This window comes from Pleurodeles waltl, chromosome 5 (genome assembly GCF_031143425.1).
Source record: "Pleurodeles waltl isolate 20211129_DDA chromosome 5, aPleWal1.hap1.20221129, whole genome shotgun sequence".
Taxonomy (NCBI): domain Eukaryota; kingdom Metazoa; phylum Chordata; class Amphibia; order Caudata; family Salamandridae; genus Pleurodeles; species Pleurodeles waltl.
Genome location: NC_090444.1, coordinates 381,627,779 through 381,650,420, shown reverse-complemented (window position 1 = coordinate 381,650,420; position 22,642 = coordinate 381,627,779). Strand labels below are relative to the sequence as shown.

Sequence of the window (22,642 nt, the reverse complement as noted above, 5' to 3'; positions counted from 1 at the left end):
CAATGTATTGCAGTTGTGAAGTTTGCCGTAGTCTACTGTTACGTCCCCACCCCTAATCAACTTCCCTCAAAAAATTGCTGTCATCCTGGCAGTCTTGATGTCTCGCCTGGACTGCTGCATTTGTCTGTAAATTGGCCTGCCGGGCAAAGCTGTTGCCAAATTCTAAAGCACAAATCAATGTAGTCTATTTTCTTTTTGACATCGCACTCACCCTAAAAGCCCTCGGCCTTCAGTGTTATTCATTCTCAAAGCCTTCCACAAAATGGCTCTTGCTCACCTGTCCAAGCCCCAGGATGGAGGGGTGATGTCGCACACAGGAGGCATTCCTGTGTGGCAACCAGGGACACCACACCAGTCTTCAGGCATAGTTATACCCTGACGCACGTGTTCTCGCTCTTGTACTTTTTTTTAATTATTATTATTTTTTAAACACACTTGCCTACTTTCTCTGTTCATGCTCTGGAAACAGGTCTCTTCTGCCAGCGCATGTGCTGCTCTTGCAAGGAGTATTGTTTACAATAAAGGGCTTGGTGCCTGCCCATTGCTTACCATTTGTTGGCTTTATTTTCTTTCTTTAATGCTGCCTCCTAATTGGCCAGTACGTTTCCATTTATTTCTATGGAGCAATGACCAAACACAGATTGATTCAACTTAGTGTCAGTCCAGTGATCTTGCTTTGATTCGGGTATTAGTAATTTCACTGCCGCCACCTGACTCAATCTTCTTTATCCGGACAGGCATGATATTTTGCTCCCTAGCCCTTTCTAGTCTAAAATGTGTTTATTTGTAAACCAACCAGTTCTCGACGAAGTACTCTACATACTGACAAGTTCCTGTATCGAATCAAAGCCATCAATCAGATATTTACATAGATCGTAGGTTGTGATCATTTGCAACCTATTGTGTTGTAATTGCATTTATTTAGAACTTACTAGCCCTGACCAGGCTTCAAAGCGCTATAAGGCAATTCACTAGCTACTCGGGCAAATTTCCATACTATCCCATACAATGCCACTACAAGTCACATAATGCCAATCCTTACCACATAATACCACTCTTCTCCATGCTGACCTGCTCCACGCCACACCCCTAACTCTTTAGCCATGCTGAACAGCAGCAGTGCTAGTGTACAACATTGCTAAAAGACATTGGCAAAACCATTTGCTCTTACTCAAGCGTGATCTTTTGGCTTTTCCAATGCTTGTTCAGTTCTGACTTCTGTTTTTAACACTTGCACCTTCAGATGGCATGGTTTTCCTGTCCACCTGACAAGATCGGTCACACTACGTGTATGGGTATGGATCCTGGCTGTTGGCTGGTTGACCTATATGGCATTGCTGCCATATATGAAAGCTGTTGGCTGTTATATAGCCCCACTTTTAAATTGAGCCCTAAGTTCGCCTATCCCTCAACTGAAGAATAAATTACACGTGCGATTGACATTATTATAATATATTACAGTAAGACCTTTTGATGACGCCCTTAAGGTGTAGTACTGTGCAGCGCAGACAATGTAAATGGTTGGTAGAAATTGTAGTAGGGCTCGGGGTGTCAATGCATGTTGCCATATATCTGTGCAAAAAAATCTTGGATATGTAAAGTTTGAATCTCTGGGTACATACATTGTACAAAAGATCCGTTTTTCTCAATGCTAATTTTCCTGATTTTAATTTGCCGCTGGTTTTTTTTAATGTCTTGCTATGGCAATTGTGGCTTGTGTGCTATCATTTTTCATAATTTACTTCATGATGTTTCTGATCATGTATATTATCTTCATCTGTTACAATTAGAAATACAGTTATTGGTTGTCTAACATTTTACAAAACTTACTTTCGTTCTCTTTGTTTCTAATGTTTACAGGAGCAGAACCAATGACGCTTGGTTCCCCTACCTCACCCAAACCTGGGGTTAGTGCCCAATTCCTGCCAGGATTTTTAATGGGGGATTTACCAGCTCCAGTAACTCCACAGCCTCGCCCGTCTCTAGGGATGATGGAAATGAGAGCTCCTTTACTTGCAGGTATGTACTGTATGTTGCACACAATCAAATTATACATTCGAAAAACTGTACGTAGTCATCCAGAATGAAATGAATTATGTGAGAAAGACAAATCTTCAATGACTAGCACATTAAAAGAAAATACAGCCACACACTGGTAGGCGACATAGTCCTTTACTAAAAGCAGTTCTGATTTGTGAAGGCAATGAGGTCATCGGATGGATTTAGAGTGAGCGATATCTTCTAACACACGAGGGTAACTGCTGCTGGTGTAAAACTACCTCTATACAGAACAGGGCAGATTACTGCAATTCCCATTTAAATAGAAGTGTGAAATTAAAAAGGTTCACAGTTTCACCTCACTAATGGGAAAGGAAAGCAGTGGTAAAGAGCTTTGTGCGGAGGGAGATTGGCAGTATACTGCAAGTGAATTTACCATTTGTTTGTGGCAAATGTAAGGACCGTCGTAGTGCACTGCCCACGTCACCTGTGAAGAGAATCATTGTGGCATCCACCCTAGAAGCACAAAGTCCAAAGAGAATCCGAAACACTGGGTGAATGAGGGTCTCGTGGGCGTTATACTGTGAGGCCTTTGGGAGTCTCCAGAGATCAGAAATTAAAACTGACTGTTGTCTTGGTGGATTTATCAGTTATAATTTTTTTTAATCATTTACTTGTTTACCAAATTCACATAGATTAATTTGTAAATTTTGCAGAGCATGTGGTTAATGCATTTTCTTACTGTTGTGTGTTGTTGAATACTCAACCTAAGGTGTCCTAAAAGGAGTACTTATGGGAAAACGTACAATTCAGTTTTAGATTGCTCTCTTTGCACACATCTTTCCTGAAGGACGAAACCTTGTAAACCTTGGTGGTCAACTCGGTATAAAATCCAGATCACATGATTGTTATATCAATGCAATATAATAGCATGTACATAAATTATGTTGGCAAAATAACCGTTCGGCAATCCCTACATTTGTTGTTTCTTAGGTCATACTCTCCGCAGCTCTTATTCTTTGGAATGCCCTTGTTTGCGCATTTGAGACTGCAACCCATGGCTTGTACGGTTACTGTTTTGAGATTCTGTGAACATTAAAACTCCTATCTGGTTTGAAGGTTAATGATTCTTTGGGTGTGACTTTGACAGGCCAGACATTCTAATCAAAATCAGGGTGTTCAAAACCTGCTAGAAGTTAGACAGCCTACCCTTTAGCAGGATTTCTGGATCAATCCACGTGACTTCTGAGACATTTCATTGTCCTCACTTGATACCCTGAACCGCTTGACACACAGGGTGGAAACGTTCTTTGTTTACACTTTTATCTCTTACCCGTACTGACCAGACTCTAATAATGTGTTCTTGATGGGTAGTGGTATTGTGGCCAAATCTGATGTCTGAATTAGTGAGAGCTGAGGTTTCTCTCAATTTTTCAACCTGTCCCTCAGCCACAGTGTTCTAGTCTTCGTTGTGTCAGGCATTGAAAAAGGTGAAAGAAAAGCAACTGTCTGAGTAGCATTAAAAAGTGTATATGAAGTAATTTCAATTTGGGTGTAGCTGTCCGTCATTGAATGGTTCTACGAATATCCCCAGGCTTTAAAAGTCTAAATTTGGCTGTCCTTTTAATCGTCTTGAAACTATTGCAGGTGAACCTCAAACGATTCGGATGCCTCTGTAGAAGAGCTCCATGCTATGAACGTTTCCTTAATTTCAGTGGAGGACTCCTTAAGGCACTAGACCTTACCTTTCACACGGACAGAATGCCGTCCCCCTGCCTCACCCCTCCCCCCCCCCAAACCATGGAGACCCTAACAAACTAGACCCAACTTTGAAGGTCAATATATTATGCATTAATTGAGGCAGGTCTGGAACACTGTGTCCCCCTTTGTATGTCGAGAACATGAATGCATAGCTGCAGTGTATTTGTAAACTAGATTATCCACATAAGATACATATGCCTTCTGATGGATACAACTACCTGTGGATTCCTCACCTAATGAATACTCCCATGGCGCCAGCATTCAACGGAAATCTTCTTACTAGTCTCTGCACGTCGACGAGGACGTCACTCTAGCCCACGCGACGCCGTCTGACGTCATACAGGCAATAAGAGGTCCTCGACGACGTGCGGACGTCAGTTCCCTTTTTTCCGTGCATTCGAAACGGTTATCTTCGAGGGAGCAACTGTTACTTTTGTGGTTACAGTGTATTTTTGCTGCGTAGTCTTTCGCTGTGGTAATAATGTCGCAGAGAAAGTCTGGATTCAAGCCTTGTCGTGAGTGTGGAGGCAAGATGTCGGTGACGGATCCTCATTCCGATTGCCTTTGGTGTTTGAGCTCCGACCACGACGTCTCGACTTGTGATTCATGCCAGCACGTGAATCCGAAGGCCCTCAAAGAACGTGAGGCGAAGCTGTTTATGGCAAAATCGAAGGAGTAGCATCACAAGAAGTCTTCTTCTCCAAGACATCGGCGTCATCGAGACTCCCGGCGCCGTAGAGAATCTCGGCGTCATTCAAAGGAGACTCGTTCCAGGTCTTCGGATCGGCGCCGAAGGACATGGGAGATTAGTCCCACGGTTACGCCGCATCCTTCGACGCCGTTGCCCTCTCCGGCGTCTCCAACTTCACCTGGACAGGCGTCGGTGATTGAGGTATTGGAGCCTCAGGTGTTTTCTCCGGTGCAGACGTCGAGGCCGGCGTCGGGGTCGCCTCCGAGACAGGCACCTCAGTATCCGGCTTTTCCCACCCCTGGAGCCGATAGTTCCGCATTCTTGAATGCGATGTATGCCATCTTCCAACAGATGGCTCCAGGGGGTGCTCCGGCTGGGCCTTTGGCCTTTTTCTTTGGGTGATCCTGCGCCTCTTCGGCCGGCACCCTTTATGCCCTTTCTCCCTTTTGGGAACGTGGGCTCGGCGCCAGTGTCGGCGCCGGTGGCCGCTCCGGTGGCTTCAGAAGGATTGGCCCCGGGGATTTCCATCCCGTTGACGTCGGGATTTCGGCCTGTGACTCCGGTGGGTCCATCTGCTTCAGCTGCTCTTTCGTCGGCGCCGAAGTTACCTGTGGCGCCGGACGCGGCGTCGGTGGCTTCTGAAGATCGGCGCCGATCTTCGGCGGAGGCATTGTCGACTCCGCGTATTGAACAACGACTTCATTCGCGGAGACGTGCTCTCCGTGTATTAGAGGAGCAGGAGTACCAACGAGCCCTGGAGGAAGGAGAGCTAGAGGACTCGGGTGATGGGCTGCGTGGTCTGGAGTCGGCCAGTGGGCTGGACACTTCCCCTGAGTGGGATCTTTCGTCCCCAGGAGAATATACTGAGGAGGCTGCTTCCTTTCATGCAGTGGTACGGAAGGCAGCTAGGTTTTTGGACCTGCCTTTGCCGGTGGTGGAGGCTAAACAAAACCTTTTAACAGAGGTGTTACATCCGGCCTCAGCTGCGGCGGAGCCTCTTTTGCCATTTAATGACGCTCTGCTGGATCCGGTGTTAGAGGTGTGGAAGAGGCCGGCATCTTCCCCAGCAGTTCACAGAGCCGTGGCCAGGAGGTATCGGGCGGCTCCGACTGACCCTGGTTTTCTATCTAGGCACCCTACGCCGGAGAGCTTGGTGGTGCAGGCCTCCTGTTCATCCAAGTCAGCGCCTGGTTCTTTCCCGACGGTGCCTGGGGACAGAGATTCTAAGAAACTAGAGGCGCAGTCCAAGAAGATTTTTTCGTCCTGCAGTCTGGCGTTAAAAGCCACTAATGCAACCTGTGTCCTGGGGAGGTATATTCATGCTCTGATGGATGACATTTCCTCATCGTTTACAGAGCTTCCCCAGGATCTTTTGGATCTTGCTTCAAATGCCCAGGCTGCTGTGACCCAGATTATCCAGACGGGACTGGATACCACCGACTCGGTAGCCAGAGCAATGGGCACAACTGTGGTGGCAAGGAGACAGGACTGGCTCCGTAACTCGGGCTTTTCTGCGGATGTACAGTCCACATTGTTGGATCTCCCGTTTGATGGGGACAAACTGTTTGGGGCCAAGGCTGATTCGGCCTTGGAACGTTTTAAGGAAAGCAGGGCCACAGCTAAGTCGTTAGGGCTCCAAGCTCCTTCTGCCACGGCCTCTTCCAGATTTTTCAGGAGGTTTCGTGGATTTGGGCGTGGCTCTTCCTCCTCTTCCTTTCGGGGAAGATATCCGCAACCTGCCTCTTCCCATCCCTATAGATCTTTTAGGGGGAGAGGTAGGGTCCGCACCAGAGGAGCCTCTCAGCAGCACTCTGCCTCTTCCTCATCCTCTGGCGGGGTGCAGCAGGGGAAGCAGCCTTAGGCTTCCGCCATTTCCCACTCACTCCTCTCCTGTAGGGGGAAGATTACAGCATTTTCTCACGAAATGGAAGACTGTTACAACGGACACGTGGGTTCTCAGTATTGTGGGAAAAGGCTACACCCTTCCCTTTCGGGAGTTCCTGCCCCTCATCCCGCCCCGCCCTTCTTATTGTTCAGAAGAACACCTCCTGTTGCTAGAACAGGAGGTACAAGTCCTCCTTTCAAAGGGCGCGGTGGAGTTGGTCCCAGAGCAGGAAAGGGGTCGAGGATGTTACTCAAGGTATTTCCTGATTCCCAAGAAGGATGGTCGTTTGAGACCAATTCTGGACCTGAGGATCTTGAATTGGTTCCTCAAGCAGGAAAAGTTCAAGATGCTGACCCTAGCACAGGTGCTTTTGGCGTTGAACAAGGAAGACTGAATGGTGTCTGTCGACTTGCAGGATGCTTACTTTCATATCCCGATACTCAAGTCACACAGGAAGTATCTCCGGTTTGTGGTGGGATCGCAGCACTATCAGTTTGCGGTCCTTCCGTTTGGTCTTACTTCAGCACCTCGAGTCTTCACGAAGGTGATGTCGGTGGTTGCGGCAGAACTCAGAAGGAAGGGGATAGCAGTATTCCCTTACTTGGACGACTGGTTGATCAAAGCCAAGTCCCCGGAGCTTGTGTCGCATCATCTGCAGTCAACAACCTAGTTGTTGTTCGACCTGGGTTTTTCGGTGAACGAGCCCAAATCTCACCTAGAGCCCTCTCAGCGCCTCCTGTTCATAGGGGCAGTACTGGATACAACATTGGGTCGGGCCTTTCCTCCGCCTCCGCGGATTCAAGATATTCAGGATTTGGTTCCAATGTTTCGAAATGGAGCGGTAGTTCCAGTCCTCAAGGTCCTTCGTCTGCTCGGTCTGTTTGCCTCCTGCATTCTGTTGGTCACGCATGCTCGCTGGCACATGAGGGCTCTTCAGTGGTGCCTCCGAAGGCAGTGGTCTCAACACAAAGAGGATCTAGAGGGTACTGTCAAGATCTCCAGAGATGCTGCTGTGGATTTGAAGTGGTGGATTGCAAGCAACAATCTTTCACAAGGAAAGCCGTTCCAGCAGTCGCCACCAGTGGCCACAGTCATAACGGATGCTTCCACTCTAGGGTGGGGAGCTCATCTGGGGGATCTGGAGATCAAAGGTCTTTGGTCTCCAGAGGAACAGATGTTTCGCATCAATCTGTTAGAGTTACGGGCTGTACGTCTGGCTCTCAAGGCCTTCCTCCCTTCCCTTCGTGGTCAGTCGGTACAGGTCCTAACGGACAATACTACCACGATGTGGTACATAAACAAGCAGGGCGGAGTGGGGTCGTACCTTCCCTGCAGAGAAGCTCTTCGACTATGGTCCTGGGCAAAGGACCATCAGATTTGCTTCATAGCAAACCATCTGGCCGGAGTCTTGAACGTGCGTGCGGACAGTCTCAGTCGCCATTTCTCGGCAGACCACGAGTGGCGTCTCCATCCAGATCAAGTCCGTTTAATCTTCCAGAGGTGGGGGTTTCTTCGGATAGATCTGTTTGCCACTCGAGAGAACGCGCATTGTCCGTTATTCTGCAGCCTCCAGTATCCGATGCAGGGAGCGTTGGGGGACGCGTTTCAAATAACCTGGTGCGGCCAGTTGCTTTACGCGTTTCCTCCCATACCCTTGATTCCTCGAGTATTGAGGAAGATTCGCCAGGACCGGGCTCTAGTCATCCTAATAGCTCCGGATTGGCCAAGGAGGGTATGGTACTCCGACCTTCTCCAACTCTCAATGTGCCCTCCGCTCCGTCTCCCTTTCAGGGCAGACCTCCTCTCGCAGGGGCAGGTTCTACACCCCAACCTCCAGAGTCTGCACCTACATGCCTGGAGATTGAACGGGGCAACCTGAGTTCCTTCTCTCTCCCACCGGAGGTAGTGGATGTTATATTAGCGGCCAGGCGACACTCCACTAAATCTATCTACGCTAATAGATGGTCTAAATTTGTTGCGTGGTGTGGAGAGAGGCAGATTGATCCTTTGCATGCTCATCTATCGGACGTGTTGTCTTTTGCTCTGTCTCTAGCGCAGAAAGGTTGTGCAGTGGCTACCATTAAGGGTTATTTATCGGCCTTGTCAGCCTTCATATGTCTTCCAGACCAACCATCTTTATTTAAATCCCCTATTGTTATTAGATTCTTGAAAGGTCTTCTAAAAAAATATCCTCCAAAGCCATTCATTATGCCGCAATGGGATTTGTCCTTGGTCCTGACTTTCCTTATGGGGTCCCCTTTTGAACCTATGCATTCTTGCCCCTTAAGGTATTTGGTTTTAAAAACAGTCTTCCTGATAGCTATAACATCAGCAAGGAGAGTGAGTGAGTTGCAGGCCTTATCAGTAAAGCCCCCTTATACAACTTTTTATGGGGATAAGGTGGTGTTGAGGACCAAGGCTGCTTTCCTCCCGAAGGTTGTTTCACCCTTCCATTTGGCTCAGGCAATTACTTTGTCCACGTTCTATCCTCCGCCTCATCCTTCCAAAGAGGAAGAAAGACTGCACCGTCTGGACCCAAAGAGAGCGTTGAGCTTCTTTATTGATAGAACAAAGGATTTCAGGCTGGAGGATCAGCTGTTTATTGGATACGTGGGCAAGAGGAGAGGAAAGGCAGTCCACAAGAGAACACTATCCAGGTGGGTTGTTCTTTGCATTAAAATCTGTTACTCTTTGGCAAAGAAGGATCCTCCTGAGGGCATTAGAGCTCATTCCACCAGAGCTAAGTCGGCCACTTCGGCCTTGGCCAGAGGTGTTCCTGTGGTCGACATCTGCAAGGCCGCAACTTGGTCGTCCCTTCACACTTTTGCAAAACATTACTGTTTGGATTCTGAGGTTAGAAGGGACGGCCATTTTGCACGGTCAGTGCTGCAGGATTTCTTGGTTTGACCATTTAGGCACCCACCGCCAGGCGTGGTACTGCTTTGGGACTCTATTCATTAGGTGAGGAATCCACAGGTAGTTGTATCCATCAGAAGAACGAGTTACTTACCTTCGGTAACGACTTTTCTGGTGGATACATTAGCTACCTGTGGATTCCTCACGGTCCCACCCGCCTCCCCGTTGCCTTTCTGGTCTTACCAAGTAATCCTTGAGTACGCTCCTCTTGGTCTTTGAGGGTGCAATAGATGTTGTATATATTATATTTATATATGTATATATCTTTGTGTATATACTTGATGTGTATATATATTTTAAAAAGAGAGTTTTTTATATATATATATATATATATATATATATATATATATATATATATAAAAGATTTACAGTTATTCATGCAATGTTGTGTATTTTTACAATGTAATGGGATGTTGCCTTGCTCTTTCATTGCATTGCCTGGTTGTTCTCATGCACGTAAAAAATGATTGGTACTGACGTCCGCACGTCGTCGAGGACCTCTTATTGCCTGTATGACGTCAGACGGCGTCGCGTGGGCTAGAGTGACGTCCTCGTCGACGTGCAGAGACTAGTAAGAAGATTTCCGTCGAATGCTGGCGCCATGGGAGTATTCATTAGGTGAGGAATCCACAGGTAGCTAATGTATCCACCAGAAAAGTCGTTACCGAAGGTAAGTAACTCGTTCTTCTCTCTCTACATTGTGCAGTCTTAAGACTGTCATTCTTATACCAGCGTAAAGTATTATAGACGTTATTTCGTCATGCCTGGCACTTTCACTGAAAGATCACAAAATTCCTTCTTGTTCTCTCCTACACAGAGTAGATTGACATAAAGCACAATGAATATATTAATTGTGTCTGAATATTTATACATTTGCAGTAGTAGGATGTACCCAGCACCAGCTGATGCACGCAGTTGTTCACCTTGTTGGGCACATGGGTTCGCACAATTTGACTCTTCAACCAAAAACAGGCATTACAGCCCAAGTAATTGCTGATAACGGGTAAAGAGATTCAAGTACACAGGTGACCATGAAAAAAAAAAGTAGCTTAGCAAATGCCTAACATTGAAAAGTTTTTCTGCAATAAGTGGTTTCTTTTGCTTAATTTAAAAAAAAAAAAAAGAAAAAAAGTGCAAAGCTCTTGGCACCTTACTTTGAACATGTCGAAGATGCAAAATCTCACACCTTCTCCTTGCTAAAGCCTCTGTAATTAGACCTCATGGCCACCAGCAACTTTCACTGTCCCAACGCTCAAACCATTTTTACTCTGTCAGGCAAAAGTGGAGTACTTATCCATACACTTTTCACTGCCTCTTCCTGGTGTTATACTCTCAAAGACTTCTCCCGTCTTCATCCATTTATTATTAATGCAGTGCACACTTGCTTAAGGAACACCCATTTTCCCCCATGTTGTCCGGACCGCAATCCCAAAGCGGTTTTTGCCATTTTTATATGTAAAATCGTAGTTAGTTGCATATTTTTGTGTACTAATAATTTTTTTGTTATATTGCCTAGTCAGTAAATGTTCAAATAATATACTGCTGCAACCAGATGCATGTAAATGGATATCATGAATTGTATATTAATTCATTATTTATGCACAACCGAGAGGGAATGGCTAGGCATTTTACTATCCAACAGTTGGACTGTCGAAGCCTCTTTACTCTTGCAATGTGGTTGTTCCATAAGCCTGGGAACAGCACGTATATATTTTGTGGATGTCTTGTAGATGAACTGCAAACATTGATGTAGGAAGCCATTGTCATCCCAATTATTCAAACAGGCTTGAGTTTAAGTGCACTTTATTCAGGACTCTGTTTTTCATGCCAAAATCGGTTGTGATAGGATTGTATTTTGTTTCCTACTGATGTAGGACAGTCAGCTAAGAAAATATGGGCAAAACCTTTAGTTTTTAGAGAAATAATATTTTAGGTGTGAGGGCTGAATAAAGTTGAACCCTTTGTTTCATTTACTAGTAGCAGTGGCTCTTAACCTGCTGACTTCAGTGGACACTAACTAAATTTTTAACTTCCCATTTCAGATTTTTTTTTTCACAATTGAACGTTAAAAAATGTTAAGTTTACATTTTCATTTACTTATTAACAGATAAATTGAATATATTTCATTTTCTAAGAAGTCACGGACCACCCGAGTATGCTTTGCAGAATCCCAAGTGTCCATGGACCACAGGTTAAGAACTCATGATCTAAGGCTACTATGAAAGAAACCTCGAGCAGTTTCATACAGTCAGGGCTTTCGTACTGTCAGGGCTCGCAGGCCGCCTCCGTGTGAAAACAATCAGCTCTTATTGAGTCCTATTAATTAAGCTGGCCACAAGATTATATGTACACCCAGTTAATCATAGTCATAAATTGTTTGGTATCAGATTAATTCTGCTACGCAAGTTTAGGAGACATAGAAGTCTTTCCTAGATAGCTGGGAATTTGCTGCTTTGGTGAGTTAAGGGTTTCTCTCTCAGCCTCCACCTGGTACAGAACACCAGTAGGACCATATTTATTAAAAAGCAGCGTTGCTCTTGCACCATGCAATGGGGTGCAAGAGGCACACGACTCTTAAGATAGACCTTGCTTGGCCTTGACTGGTTTGAAAAATCTAGAATTATGTAACACAGGACAAATAGCTACATTGCGTTATTGTGCCCTGGGAAGGTGCTTCATGGGTGAAGCGTGGGTGTTCTCACAAATCCACCTATAGATTTTGATGTATTCCCAGATTTACCATTACTGGCATACCTGAAAATGCATCGGAAACCTACGCCTCCGCAGTTGAGGAGTAACTAGGAGAAATAACGTTAGTTCGATGGCATCCGTCGCTGTAGATACACATGGTATGCATGAGCTCGCCATCTGGTGTTGGGTCGGAGTGTTACAAGTTGTTTTTCTTCGAAGAAGTGTTTTCGAGTCACGGGACCGAGTGACTCCTCCTTCTGTGCTCATTGCGCATGGGCGTCGACTCCATCTTCGATTGTTTTCTTTCCGCCATCGGGTTCGGATGTGTTCCTGTCGCTCCGGGTTTCGGAATGGAAAGATAGCTGAAAACGGAAGATTTTCGACGGTATCGTTGCGATCCGGTTCGAGATAGACACATACGACGACGCGTTGAACATCGAAGCGCTTCGGTGCCCTTCGGTGCCCTTCGGGGTAGATTTCGGCACCCCGTCGGGGCCTAGTCGGCCCGACCGCGTGGAGAACAACGCCGATGGAACGGACCCCGCTTCGATTCTGCCCCGAATGCCACAACAAATATCCTTATACGGACCTACACTCGGTCTGTAACCTGTGCCTGTCACCCGAGCACAGCGAAGAATCCTGTGAGGCCTGTCGGGCGTTCCGGTCCCGAAAAACTCTGCGCGACCGTCGAGCGAGAAGACTGCAGATGGCGTCCACGCCAAAGGAGCGTCGACAGTTCGAGACAGAAGAGGAACAGGAGGAATCCTTTTCCATCCAGGATTCAGACTCCGACGAGCTAGACTCTACAAAAACTGTGAGTAAGACGTCGAGATCAGAACTTAAAAAAGGAAAGAAGGCCCAGGGGACGCCACTGCCAACCGGCCATGGCTCCACCCAAATTCTCGGTGACCAACGATCGGCACCGAAAAAGGCCCATTCAGTGTCGAGATCGTCCGACTTCGGTCGAGACACCGGCACGCAGCCTCCTCGGGCCCGAGAGAGTGCTAAACAGAAGAATCGACACCGAGAGTTCGGTGTCGACACGGATCGACGCAGAGACAGTGGCGCCGAAGACCATAGAGGCCAAGAATTTTCGGCACAGAAAAAGAGGAAGGTTACCTCGGAGCCGAAAAAACAATCAACAGGGTTTTCGGAGCTGAAAATAGCGACATCAGACCCTGTTTCAGGCTCCTATACTGAAGAGCATTCTATGTCTTCACAAATGAAGAAACATAGATTTGAACAAGAACTGCAATCCACTGACGTGGATCACACGCAAAAGCGTATCTTTATTCAGCAGGGGACTGGGAAGATCAGTACCCTTCCACCTGTCAAACGAAAGAGAACGCTTCAGTTTACTCCTCAGCAACAAACAGCACAAAAGGTAACACCTCCTCCCTCGCCTCCACCTGTAACTCCGGCTTCGCCAACTTACACCCCGTCACATTCGCCAGCTCACACCGCCATGAGCCACGATGACCAAGATCAGGATGCGTGGGACTTGTACGACGCACCAGTGTCTGATAACAGCCCAGACACATACCCAACTAGGCCATCACCACCGGAAGACAGCACAGCCTACTCACAGGTGGTGGCTAGAGCAGCACTATTCCATAATGTGGAACTACACTCGGAACAAGTAGAGGATGATTTTCTATTTAACACCCTCTCTTCAACCCACAGCTCCTACCAAAGCCTGCCGATGCTCCCAGGCATGCTACGCCATGCAAAGGACATTTTCAAGGAGCCAGTTAAAAGTAGGGCAGTGACGCCTAGGGTGGACAAAAAGTATAAGGCGCCTCCTACGGACCCTGTATTCATCACCTCTCAGCTGCCACCAGATTCTGTGGTGGTAGGGGCTGCCAGAAAACGGGCAAATTCACACACTTCTGGGGATGCACCTCCCCCAGATAAAGAAAGCAGGAAGTTCGATGCAGCCGGGAAGAGGGTTGCTGTCCAAGCAGCAAACCAGTGGCGCATCGCAAATTCACAAGCGCTGCTAGCGCGATACGACAGAGCCCACTGGGATGAGATGCAGCATCTCATTGAACATCTCCCAAAAGATCTGCAAAAAAGAGCAAAACAGGTTGTTGAGGAGGGTCAAAACATTTCCAACAATCAAATACGCTCCTCCATGGATGCAGCAGACACGGCCGCAAGGACCATTAATACGTCGGTTACCATCCGTAGGCACGCATGGCTCAGAACGTCTGGTTTCAAGCCAGAAATTCAGCAGGCAGTGCTTAACATGCCAGTAAACGAAAAACTTCTGTTCGGTCCGGAGGTCGACACAGCCATAGAAAAGCTCAAGAAGGACACTGACACTGCCAAGGCCATGGGCGCACTCTACTCCCCGCAGAGCAGAGGATCCTATAACACCTTCCGCAAAACACCTTTTAGAGGAGGGTTTCGGGGTCAGGCCACACAAGCTAGCACCTCACAGTCCGCACCGCCCACCTACCAGGGACAGTACAGGGGAGGTTTTCGGGGCCAGTATAGAGGGGGGCAATTCCCTAGGAATAGAGGAAGATTTCAAAGCCCCTAAACCACTACCAACAAGCAGTGACTCACACGTCACTCACCCCTCCCACACAACACCAGTGGGGGGGAGGATACGTCAATATTACGAAGCATGGGACAAGATAACTACAGACACATGGGTCCTAGCAATTATCCAACATGGTTATTGCATAGAATTCATGCAATTCCCTCCAGACATACCACCAAAATCACAACATTTATCAAAATACCATTCACAGCTTCTAGAGATAGAAGTTCAAGCACTACTGCAAAAAAATGCAATAGAATTAGTACCAAGCACACAAATAAACACAGGAGTTTATTCACTGTACTTCTTGATACCAAAAAAGGACGAAACACTGAGACCAATTCTAGACCTCAGGGTAGTAAACACATTCATCAAATCAGACCACTTTCACATGGTCACACTACAAGAAGTGTTACCATTGCTCAAAAAACAAGACTACGTGACAACCCTAGACCTCAAGGACGCATATTTCCATATACCAATACATCAATCACACAGGAAATATCTAAGGTTTGTATTCAAAGGAATACATTACCAGTTCAAAGTATTGCCTTTTGGTTTAACAACCGCTCCAAGAGTATTCACAAAATGCCTAGCAGTAGTCGCTGCACACATCAGAAGGCAGCAAATACATGTGTTCCCGTATCTAGACGACTGGCTAATCAAAACCAGTTCGCTCACACAATGCTCAAACCACACAAATCAAGTCATACAAACCCTCTACAAACTAGGGTTCACCGTCAACTTTGCAAAGTCAAACATTATGCCAAGCAAAGTACAGCAATATCTAGGAGCCATAATAGACACGACAAAAGGAGTAGCAACGCCAACTCCACAAAGGATCCACAATTTCAACAGGGTCATTCAACACATGTCTCCAAACCAAACAATACAAGCAAGAACAATACTACAGCTCCTAGGCATGATGTCCTCATGCATAGCCATTGTCCCAAACGCAAGACTGCACATGAGGCCCTTACAACAGTGCCTAGCCTCACAGTGGTCTCAAGCACAGGGTCACCTTCTAGATCTGGTGTTGCTAGACCGCCAAACTTACCTCTCGCTTCTATGGTGGAACAGTATAAATTTAAACATAGGGCGGCCTTTCCAAGACCCAGTGCCACAGTACGTAATAACAACAGATGCTTCCATGACAGGGTGGGGAGCACATCTCAATCAACACAACATAAGAGGACAATGGAACATACATCAAACAAAACTGCATATAAATCATCTACAATTATTAGCAGTTTTTCAAGCACTAAAAGCTTTCCAACCAATCATAACCCACAAATACATCCTTGTCAAAACAGACAACATGACAACGATGTATTATCTAAACAAACAAGGAGGAACACATTCAACGCAGTTAAGCTTGTTAGCTCAAAAAATATGGAAGTGGGCAATCCACCATCAAATTGGTCTAATAGCACAGTTTATTCCGGGGATCCAGAATCAGCTGGTAGACAATCTCTCTCGAGATCACCAGCAAGTCCACGAATGGGAAATCCACCCACAGATTCTGAACACCTACTTCACACTCTGGGGAACACCACAAATAGACTTGTTTGCAACAAAAGAGAACGCAAAATGCCAAAACTTCGCGTCCAGATACCCACACAAGCAATCCCAAGGCAATGCCCTATGGATGAACTGGTCAGGAATATTTGCTTACGCTTTTCCTCCTCTCCCTCTCCTTCCTTACCTAGTAAACAAATTGAGTCAAAACAAACTCATTTTAATAGCACCAACGTGGGCAAGACAACCCTGGTACACAACACTGCTAGATCTGTCTGTAGTACCACACATCAAACTGCCCAACAAACCAGATCTGTTAACGCAACACAACCAACAGATCACACACCCGGACCCAGCATCGCTGAATCTAGCAATCTGGCTCCTGAAATCCTAGAATTCGGACACTTACAACTTAGCCAAGAGTGTATGGAAGTCATAAAGCAGGCCAGAAGGCCATCCACTAGACACTGCTACTCAAGTAAGTGGAAAAGATTTGTTTGGTACTGCCATCATAATCAGATACAACCACTAGACGCAACTCCAAAACATATAGTAAATTACTTGCTCCATTTACAAAAAGCAAAGCTAGCCTTCTCTTCTATTAAAATACATCTTGCAGCAATATCTGCATACTTGCAAACTACATATTCAACTTCCTTGTATAGGATACCAGTTATCAAAGCATTCATAGAAGGGCTTAAAAGAATTATACCACCAAGAACACCATCTGTTCCTTCATGGAACCTAAACGTGGTTCTAACAAGACTCATGGGCCCACCTTTCGAACCCATGCACTCTTGCGGAATACAATTCCTAACCTGGAAAGTTGCCTTTCTCATCGCCATTACATCTCTAAGAAGAGTAAGTGAAATTCAAGCGTTCACAACACAAGAGCCTTTTATACAAATACATAAAAATAAGGTCGTCCTACGACCTAATCCAAATTTTTTACCCAAAGTTATTTCACCATTCCATCTAAATCAAACGGTAGAACTACCAGTTTTTTTCCCACAGCCAGATTCTGTGGCTGAAAGAGCACTACATACATTAGATGTCAAAAGAGCATTAATGTACTACATTGACAGAACAAAAAACATCAGAAAAACTAAACAGCTATTTATTGCATTCCAAAAACCTCATGCAGGTAACCCAATATCAAAACAAGGTATAGCCAGATGGATAGTTAAATGCATCCAAATCTGCTACCTTAAAGCAAAAAGACAACTGCCCATTACACCCAGGGCACATTCAACAAGGAAAAAAGGTGCTTCAATGGCCTTTTTAGGAAACATCCCAATGCAGGAAATATGTAAGGCAGCCACTTGGTCTACGCCTCACACATTCACCAAACACTACTGTATAGATGTGCTATCCGCACAACAAGCTACAGTAGGTCAAGCTGTATTAAGAACTCTATTTCAGACAACTTCTACTCCTACAGGCTAAACCACCGCTTATGGGGAACTAACTGCTTACTAGTCTATGCATACCATGTGTATCTACAGCGACGGATGCCATCGAACTGAAAATGTCACTTACCCAGTGTACATCTGTTCGTGGCATCCGTCGCTGAGATTCACATGGACCCACCCACCTCCCCGGAAGCCTGTAGCAGTTCAGAAGTTACCTTCAATTTGTATATATATTATTTAATCCTTTAATAGGTACATATTTAAATTTTTCATTGCGCGGGCACTATTACTATAGTTCAACTCCTACCTCACCCTCTGCGGGGAAAACAATCGAAGATGGAGTCGACGCCCATGCGCAATGAGCACAGAAGGAGGAGTCACTCGGTCCCGTGACTCAAACACTTCTTCGAAGAAAAACAACTTGTAACACTCCGACCCAACACCAGATGGCGAGCTCATGCATACCATGTGAATCTCAGCGACGGATGCCACGAACAGATGTACACTGGGTAAGTGACATTTTCATTTCTCCTCATTACTGTGCCCTTTCTGTGTGTGCTTCATTCTGCAGCACACAAAAAGCTGAGTATGCCTCAGAGGAATGTTTTTGTGCAGGAAGGTGTCCTTTCCTGTACAAAAACAATCCTGCTTGCAACCCGGACACCCTTGCAAGGGTGCCTGCGTTGACGCAGTTGGAGAGGCCAGTCATGTGCCATACAGTGCTAAGTACAGCACGTTCCTGCCCTTTCCATTTCTCGCAGCACCGCAAGATGACCTGTTTGCGCTTCTTGATATGATAAATATGCCCCCATTAGGTTGCAAAAACATAATTTTAGTGCTGTAATGTGGTCCTGCTGCAGTGTAGTGTTCATTTGTCTTAGTGGCTTACATTTTTACCATGAGTAAAATGTCTGAAATATTTTAAATAGTGTGCTGTTTTGAATTCCTTGTTATAAATCATAGTACCATGTGCAAATGTTTTAGTCCTGTGTAACATTGTGCAGTGAGTGGGTTAATTTATTTTGATATCTTGCCTGAAAATTTAAACTCAGCCTGGATAATCTCATTTGAAAATTCAGATAATTCATTTTTGAAGTCAATACTAACTTAAAGCCTATTCGTTGTTGAAGCTATTTAAAAAAAAAAAAAAATTAATGGAAAAATCAGTAACCACTCTTATTTTTGGAAAGGCGCACCACACTAATTATAAGTTGATCTGGGCTGCACTAGACATTTTCCAAGCGCTACTACTATTTGAGAGAGAGTGAAAAGTATAATCTCTTTTGGGTATGTTTGACTTGTGACTGAATACCTTGGACCGTGGAATGCTAGTCAAAATATTGCATCAAGTAGTGGCAGCTAATTGAATCCCTTTTGAGTTGTTTAAACTGGTGTACCATCCTCGCCTTGTCCAATTACTGCATATAATCAATCTGTAACATGAGTTTTGTTATTGGAGAGAGAGGTGAAATTTCACAATTAGGTAACTTGCAAGAGTTCTTCCCTGTAAATGGAAACTCTTGTAGAGATTTGTATACCTTGACAAAATCTTGATGTCATTAAGGAATGAATGGAAGCATCCTTTGGCCTTTTTAACAAAGATCATTTTGGTGGGTGCCATGAATGTAGTTTCTGATCTGCCACAACTGTTCATATATTAGGCACAGTTCCTTAATGCCTTGTGAGGGCTAGCAGCCCCATTTTTTTTAAATGTTGAGGGGCTGCAGGGAGTTTTGCAACCCACCCTCCCCGCAACATTAGGGAAAAAACAGTAAGGCTCATTGTTAGAAATGAGGTCTTTGGCTGGCAGTCAGGTTGGCCCTGTCCAAGCAAGGACCCTCACTCTAGTCATGGCAAAGGAGAAACACACCTGGTTAACCCCGCTCGCCCCTTTGGTAGCATGGCACGAGCAGAAAGGCTTAACCCAGAAGCAATGTGTAAAGTATTTGTACCAACACACAGTAATACAGTGACACACTACAAAATGGATACCACACAGGTTTAGTAAATTAATATTTACGTAAACAAGACCAAATATGATAAAAATCCACAATACACCATTAAAAATCACTTTAGCAATTAACAACAAAAATAGTGCCTAGAAATACCACTGCTGCAATTTGATGTTAAGCGGCGTCGTGACGGAGTCTTTTCCCCACAATGTGACGCTACTGGCCTAACAAAAGCGTGGAAAACAGGCCAGTGCACGGGGTCGGGGGTGAGGCGTTGCAAGATCCGAGGCAGCGTCCGCTCTGGTGCTTTGAGGCGAAGGAGTGGAGGAGTCATAAAGAGGCGTCAGGTCCTTGCTGCAGAGTGTTGGAGGTGTGGTGGCGTTTGTTGCGAGGAGTCCGTCCCTCGGCACCTCCGGTGAAGTCGGAGCGACCTTACAGGGTTGCAGTCACGTTGCAGGCCCTGCAACGTAGTCGGGTGTCACGAACGGTTGTGCTATGACACTCCGATCTTGCAAGTTCTTGGGACGTTAGTGGCATCGGTGATGCGGGGCCTGCGGTGTCAGTGAGGTCTTTGAGCTTCTGCGAGGTCCTTGGCTTCAGGTGCAGGCAGTGTCGCAGGTTCCATGCAACGGCATCCTTGCGAAGTCGCACAGCATCGTTTCACAGGATATTACCAGAAATTCACTCTCAGGAACTGGAATGGCACCCTTCTGACAAGCTAAAGTCCACAGCCTGCAGACTCAGGGACTGGTTGGTTAAGCTTTGCTGTCCCTGAGGCATTAAAAACAGGAGACAAGCTCAGTCCAAGCCCTTGGAGATTCTTCTCAAGCAGGAATATACCAGAAAATCCAGTCTTTGTCCTCTTTCACAGGCCAAAGCAGCAACTACAGGATAGCCCAACAAAGCACAGTCACAGACAGGGACAGCACTTCTTCTCCGTTCTTCAGCTCTTCTCCTTGGCAGAAGTTCCTCTTGGTTCCAGAACCAAATCTTGAAGCAATCTAAAGTCTTGGGTTTTGGGCCCAATACTAATATCCCTTTCTGTCTTTGAAGATGCTCACCTTCTAAGAAAAGTCTCTGTTGTTTACAGGATCCTGCCTTTGGCCAGGCCAGGCCCTAGACACACACCAGGGAGTTGGAGGCTACATTGTGTGAGGGCAGGCACAGCCCATTCAGGTGTGAGTGACCACTCCGCCCTCCACTCTCGCCCTGATGGCTCATCAGGATATGCAGGCTACACCCCAGCTCCCTTTGTGTCACTGTCTAGAGGAGATTCACAAACAGTCTAACTGTCATTCTGACCCCGACGGGGAATCCCAAACAGGCAGCGTCACAGAATGGTTAAACCAAGAAAATGCCTACTTTCAAAAAGTGGCATTTTCAAACACACAATCTAAAAACTAACTTCACAAAAAGATGTATTTTTAAATTGTGAGTTCAGAGACCCCAAACTCCTTATTTCTATCTGCTCTCGAAGGGACACTGCTCTGTAAGAATATTTAAAGGCAGCCCCCATGTTAATCTATGAGAGAGAGAGAGGCCTTGGAACAGTGAGAACTGAATTTGCAAGTATTTCAGTGTTAGAACATGTAAAACATATCAGTACATGTCCCACCTTTAACATACACTGCATCCTGCCCACGGGGTAACCTAGGGGCTACCTTAGGGGTGCCTTACATGTATAAAAAGAGACAGTGTGGACCTGGCAAGTGGATACACTTGCCAAGTCGAATTGGCAATTTAAAACTGCACAGTGGCAGGTCTGAGCCATGTTTACAGGGCTACGTGGGTGGGTGGCACAATCAGTGCTGTAGGCCCACTATTAGTATTCATTTCAGAGGCCCTAGGCACCTCTAGTGCACTTTACTAAGGGACTTACTAGTAAATCAAATATGCCAATTGTGGAAAAGCCAATTACACATACAATTTTACATAGGGAGCATTTGCACTTTAGCACTTGTCAGCAGTGGTAAAGTGCCCAGAGTAGCAAAAACAGTCCAGCACACAGCAACAGCCTGGGAAGCAGAGGCAAAAAGTTAGAGACCAAACCAAGGATGCCAGGTCTAACACTTATTAAATCCATGACCCCAGGAGAACATCTCTTCTTTAAAGCACTTTCCAAGCTGGAACATTTGCTCTCCAGCTGCGTGCAGAGGCCTCCAGAGTCTGGGTCTATGGTTGTGAGTTATGAGGCCTTAAGATGTTTAAAAATGAAAAAAGACTGAGACTTTTTTGACTGTGGCCGCTCATTTATTCACTTTGCATATGTTTTTTAGTTTGCAGCCTACCAGATAGCATAGCTGTCTGGTTTGCAAAAGACATTTTGAGGAGTTTCAGAAAGCTGACTTAGGAACGCATTCTGCCTGTAGCTTAAGTGTAACTCATGTTTTGGGTTTCAATTCGCCGTCTTTGTCTCCCAAGCTCAAGTTTGTACTTACCCATGCTAAAGCCATGTCTACAGTCTCCTTCCAAGAACTCCTTTTTTTGTAATCAACAGGTCTGTAATTGTTATTATCTGGAGATATTACATTTGCTGGTCACATTTTCCAAGACACAGGTCAAATGTCACACGCTGTCTTGTGGCCTAGGCCAGATGTAAGGGAAGCTGAGACAAAGTAATCAATCCAGGCCTGGCTTAGATGACTGGTATCCATGGCAACAAGCCACGTTTCCCAACCTTCAGCCCTGCTGACAGTGCCAGTGGCACATAGCAGAGAAGCCTCTCTCTGAGGCTGAGTGCAAGTTAAAGTGCCTCAAGTAATTCGCCCAGAGAGGAGCTTTGAGGGTGGATGCACCTTCCGTGGCTCTATCACTGATGGACTGGACAGTACATTGAAAATGTGCATATTTGTTATGTGTACACACAGTATAAATTAATTTAGATCATGGGTGTGCGTGCATAGGCCCTTGCACAACACAAAAAAGTGTTTAGTGAACGTTGTGTGTTGATATTTCAGTTATGTGCACTCCAGACAGAAACCTATTCCTCTAGCCTTATCCTTTCCCCACTCTCCCATGCTTTTAAGTGTGCTTAGAATGCATATGTGTTAACAGAATGTGTGCAGTGCATGTGTGAGTGATGCATAATATTTCTTATGTACACCAGCTGTGTTAAGACGGAATACATTCAATATGCACTACATGCATGATAACAGTGATTGGTGAATGCATTATTACAGACAGTATATGGCTGCTGAGGTACTCTGTACCAGTTAACTTGACTTGTGTTTCCTGCATGTTGGTGTGCAGCTGAGCCACGGGGCCTGGTGT

The 22,642-nt window shown here is 45.7% G+C and overlaps 1 protein-coding gene across 1 annotated transcript in view; it reads left to right on the top strand.

The window, feature by feature from the left end:
* NUP35 (nucleoporin 35) overlaps nt 1–22,642 on the top strand; it is a 140,924-nt gene that overhangs the window by 23,546 nt on the left and 94,736 nt on the right. The window contains exon 2 of the mRNA XM_069234130.1: nt 1,861–2,019. Coding sequence (XP_069090231.1) covers nt 1,861–2,019 — 159 coding nt within the window. The remainder of the gene's footprint in view (nt 1–1,860; nt 2,020–22,642) is intronic.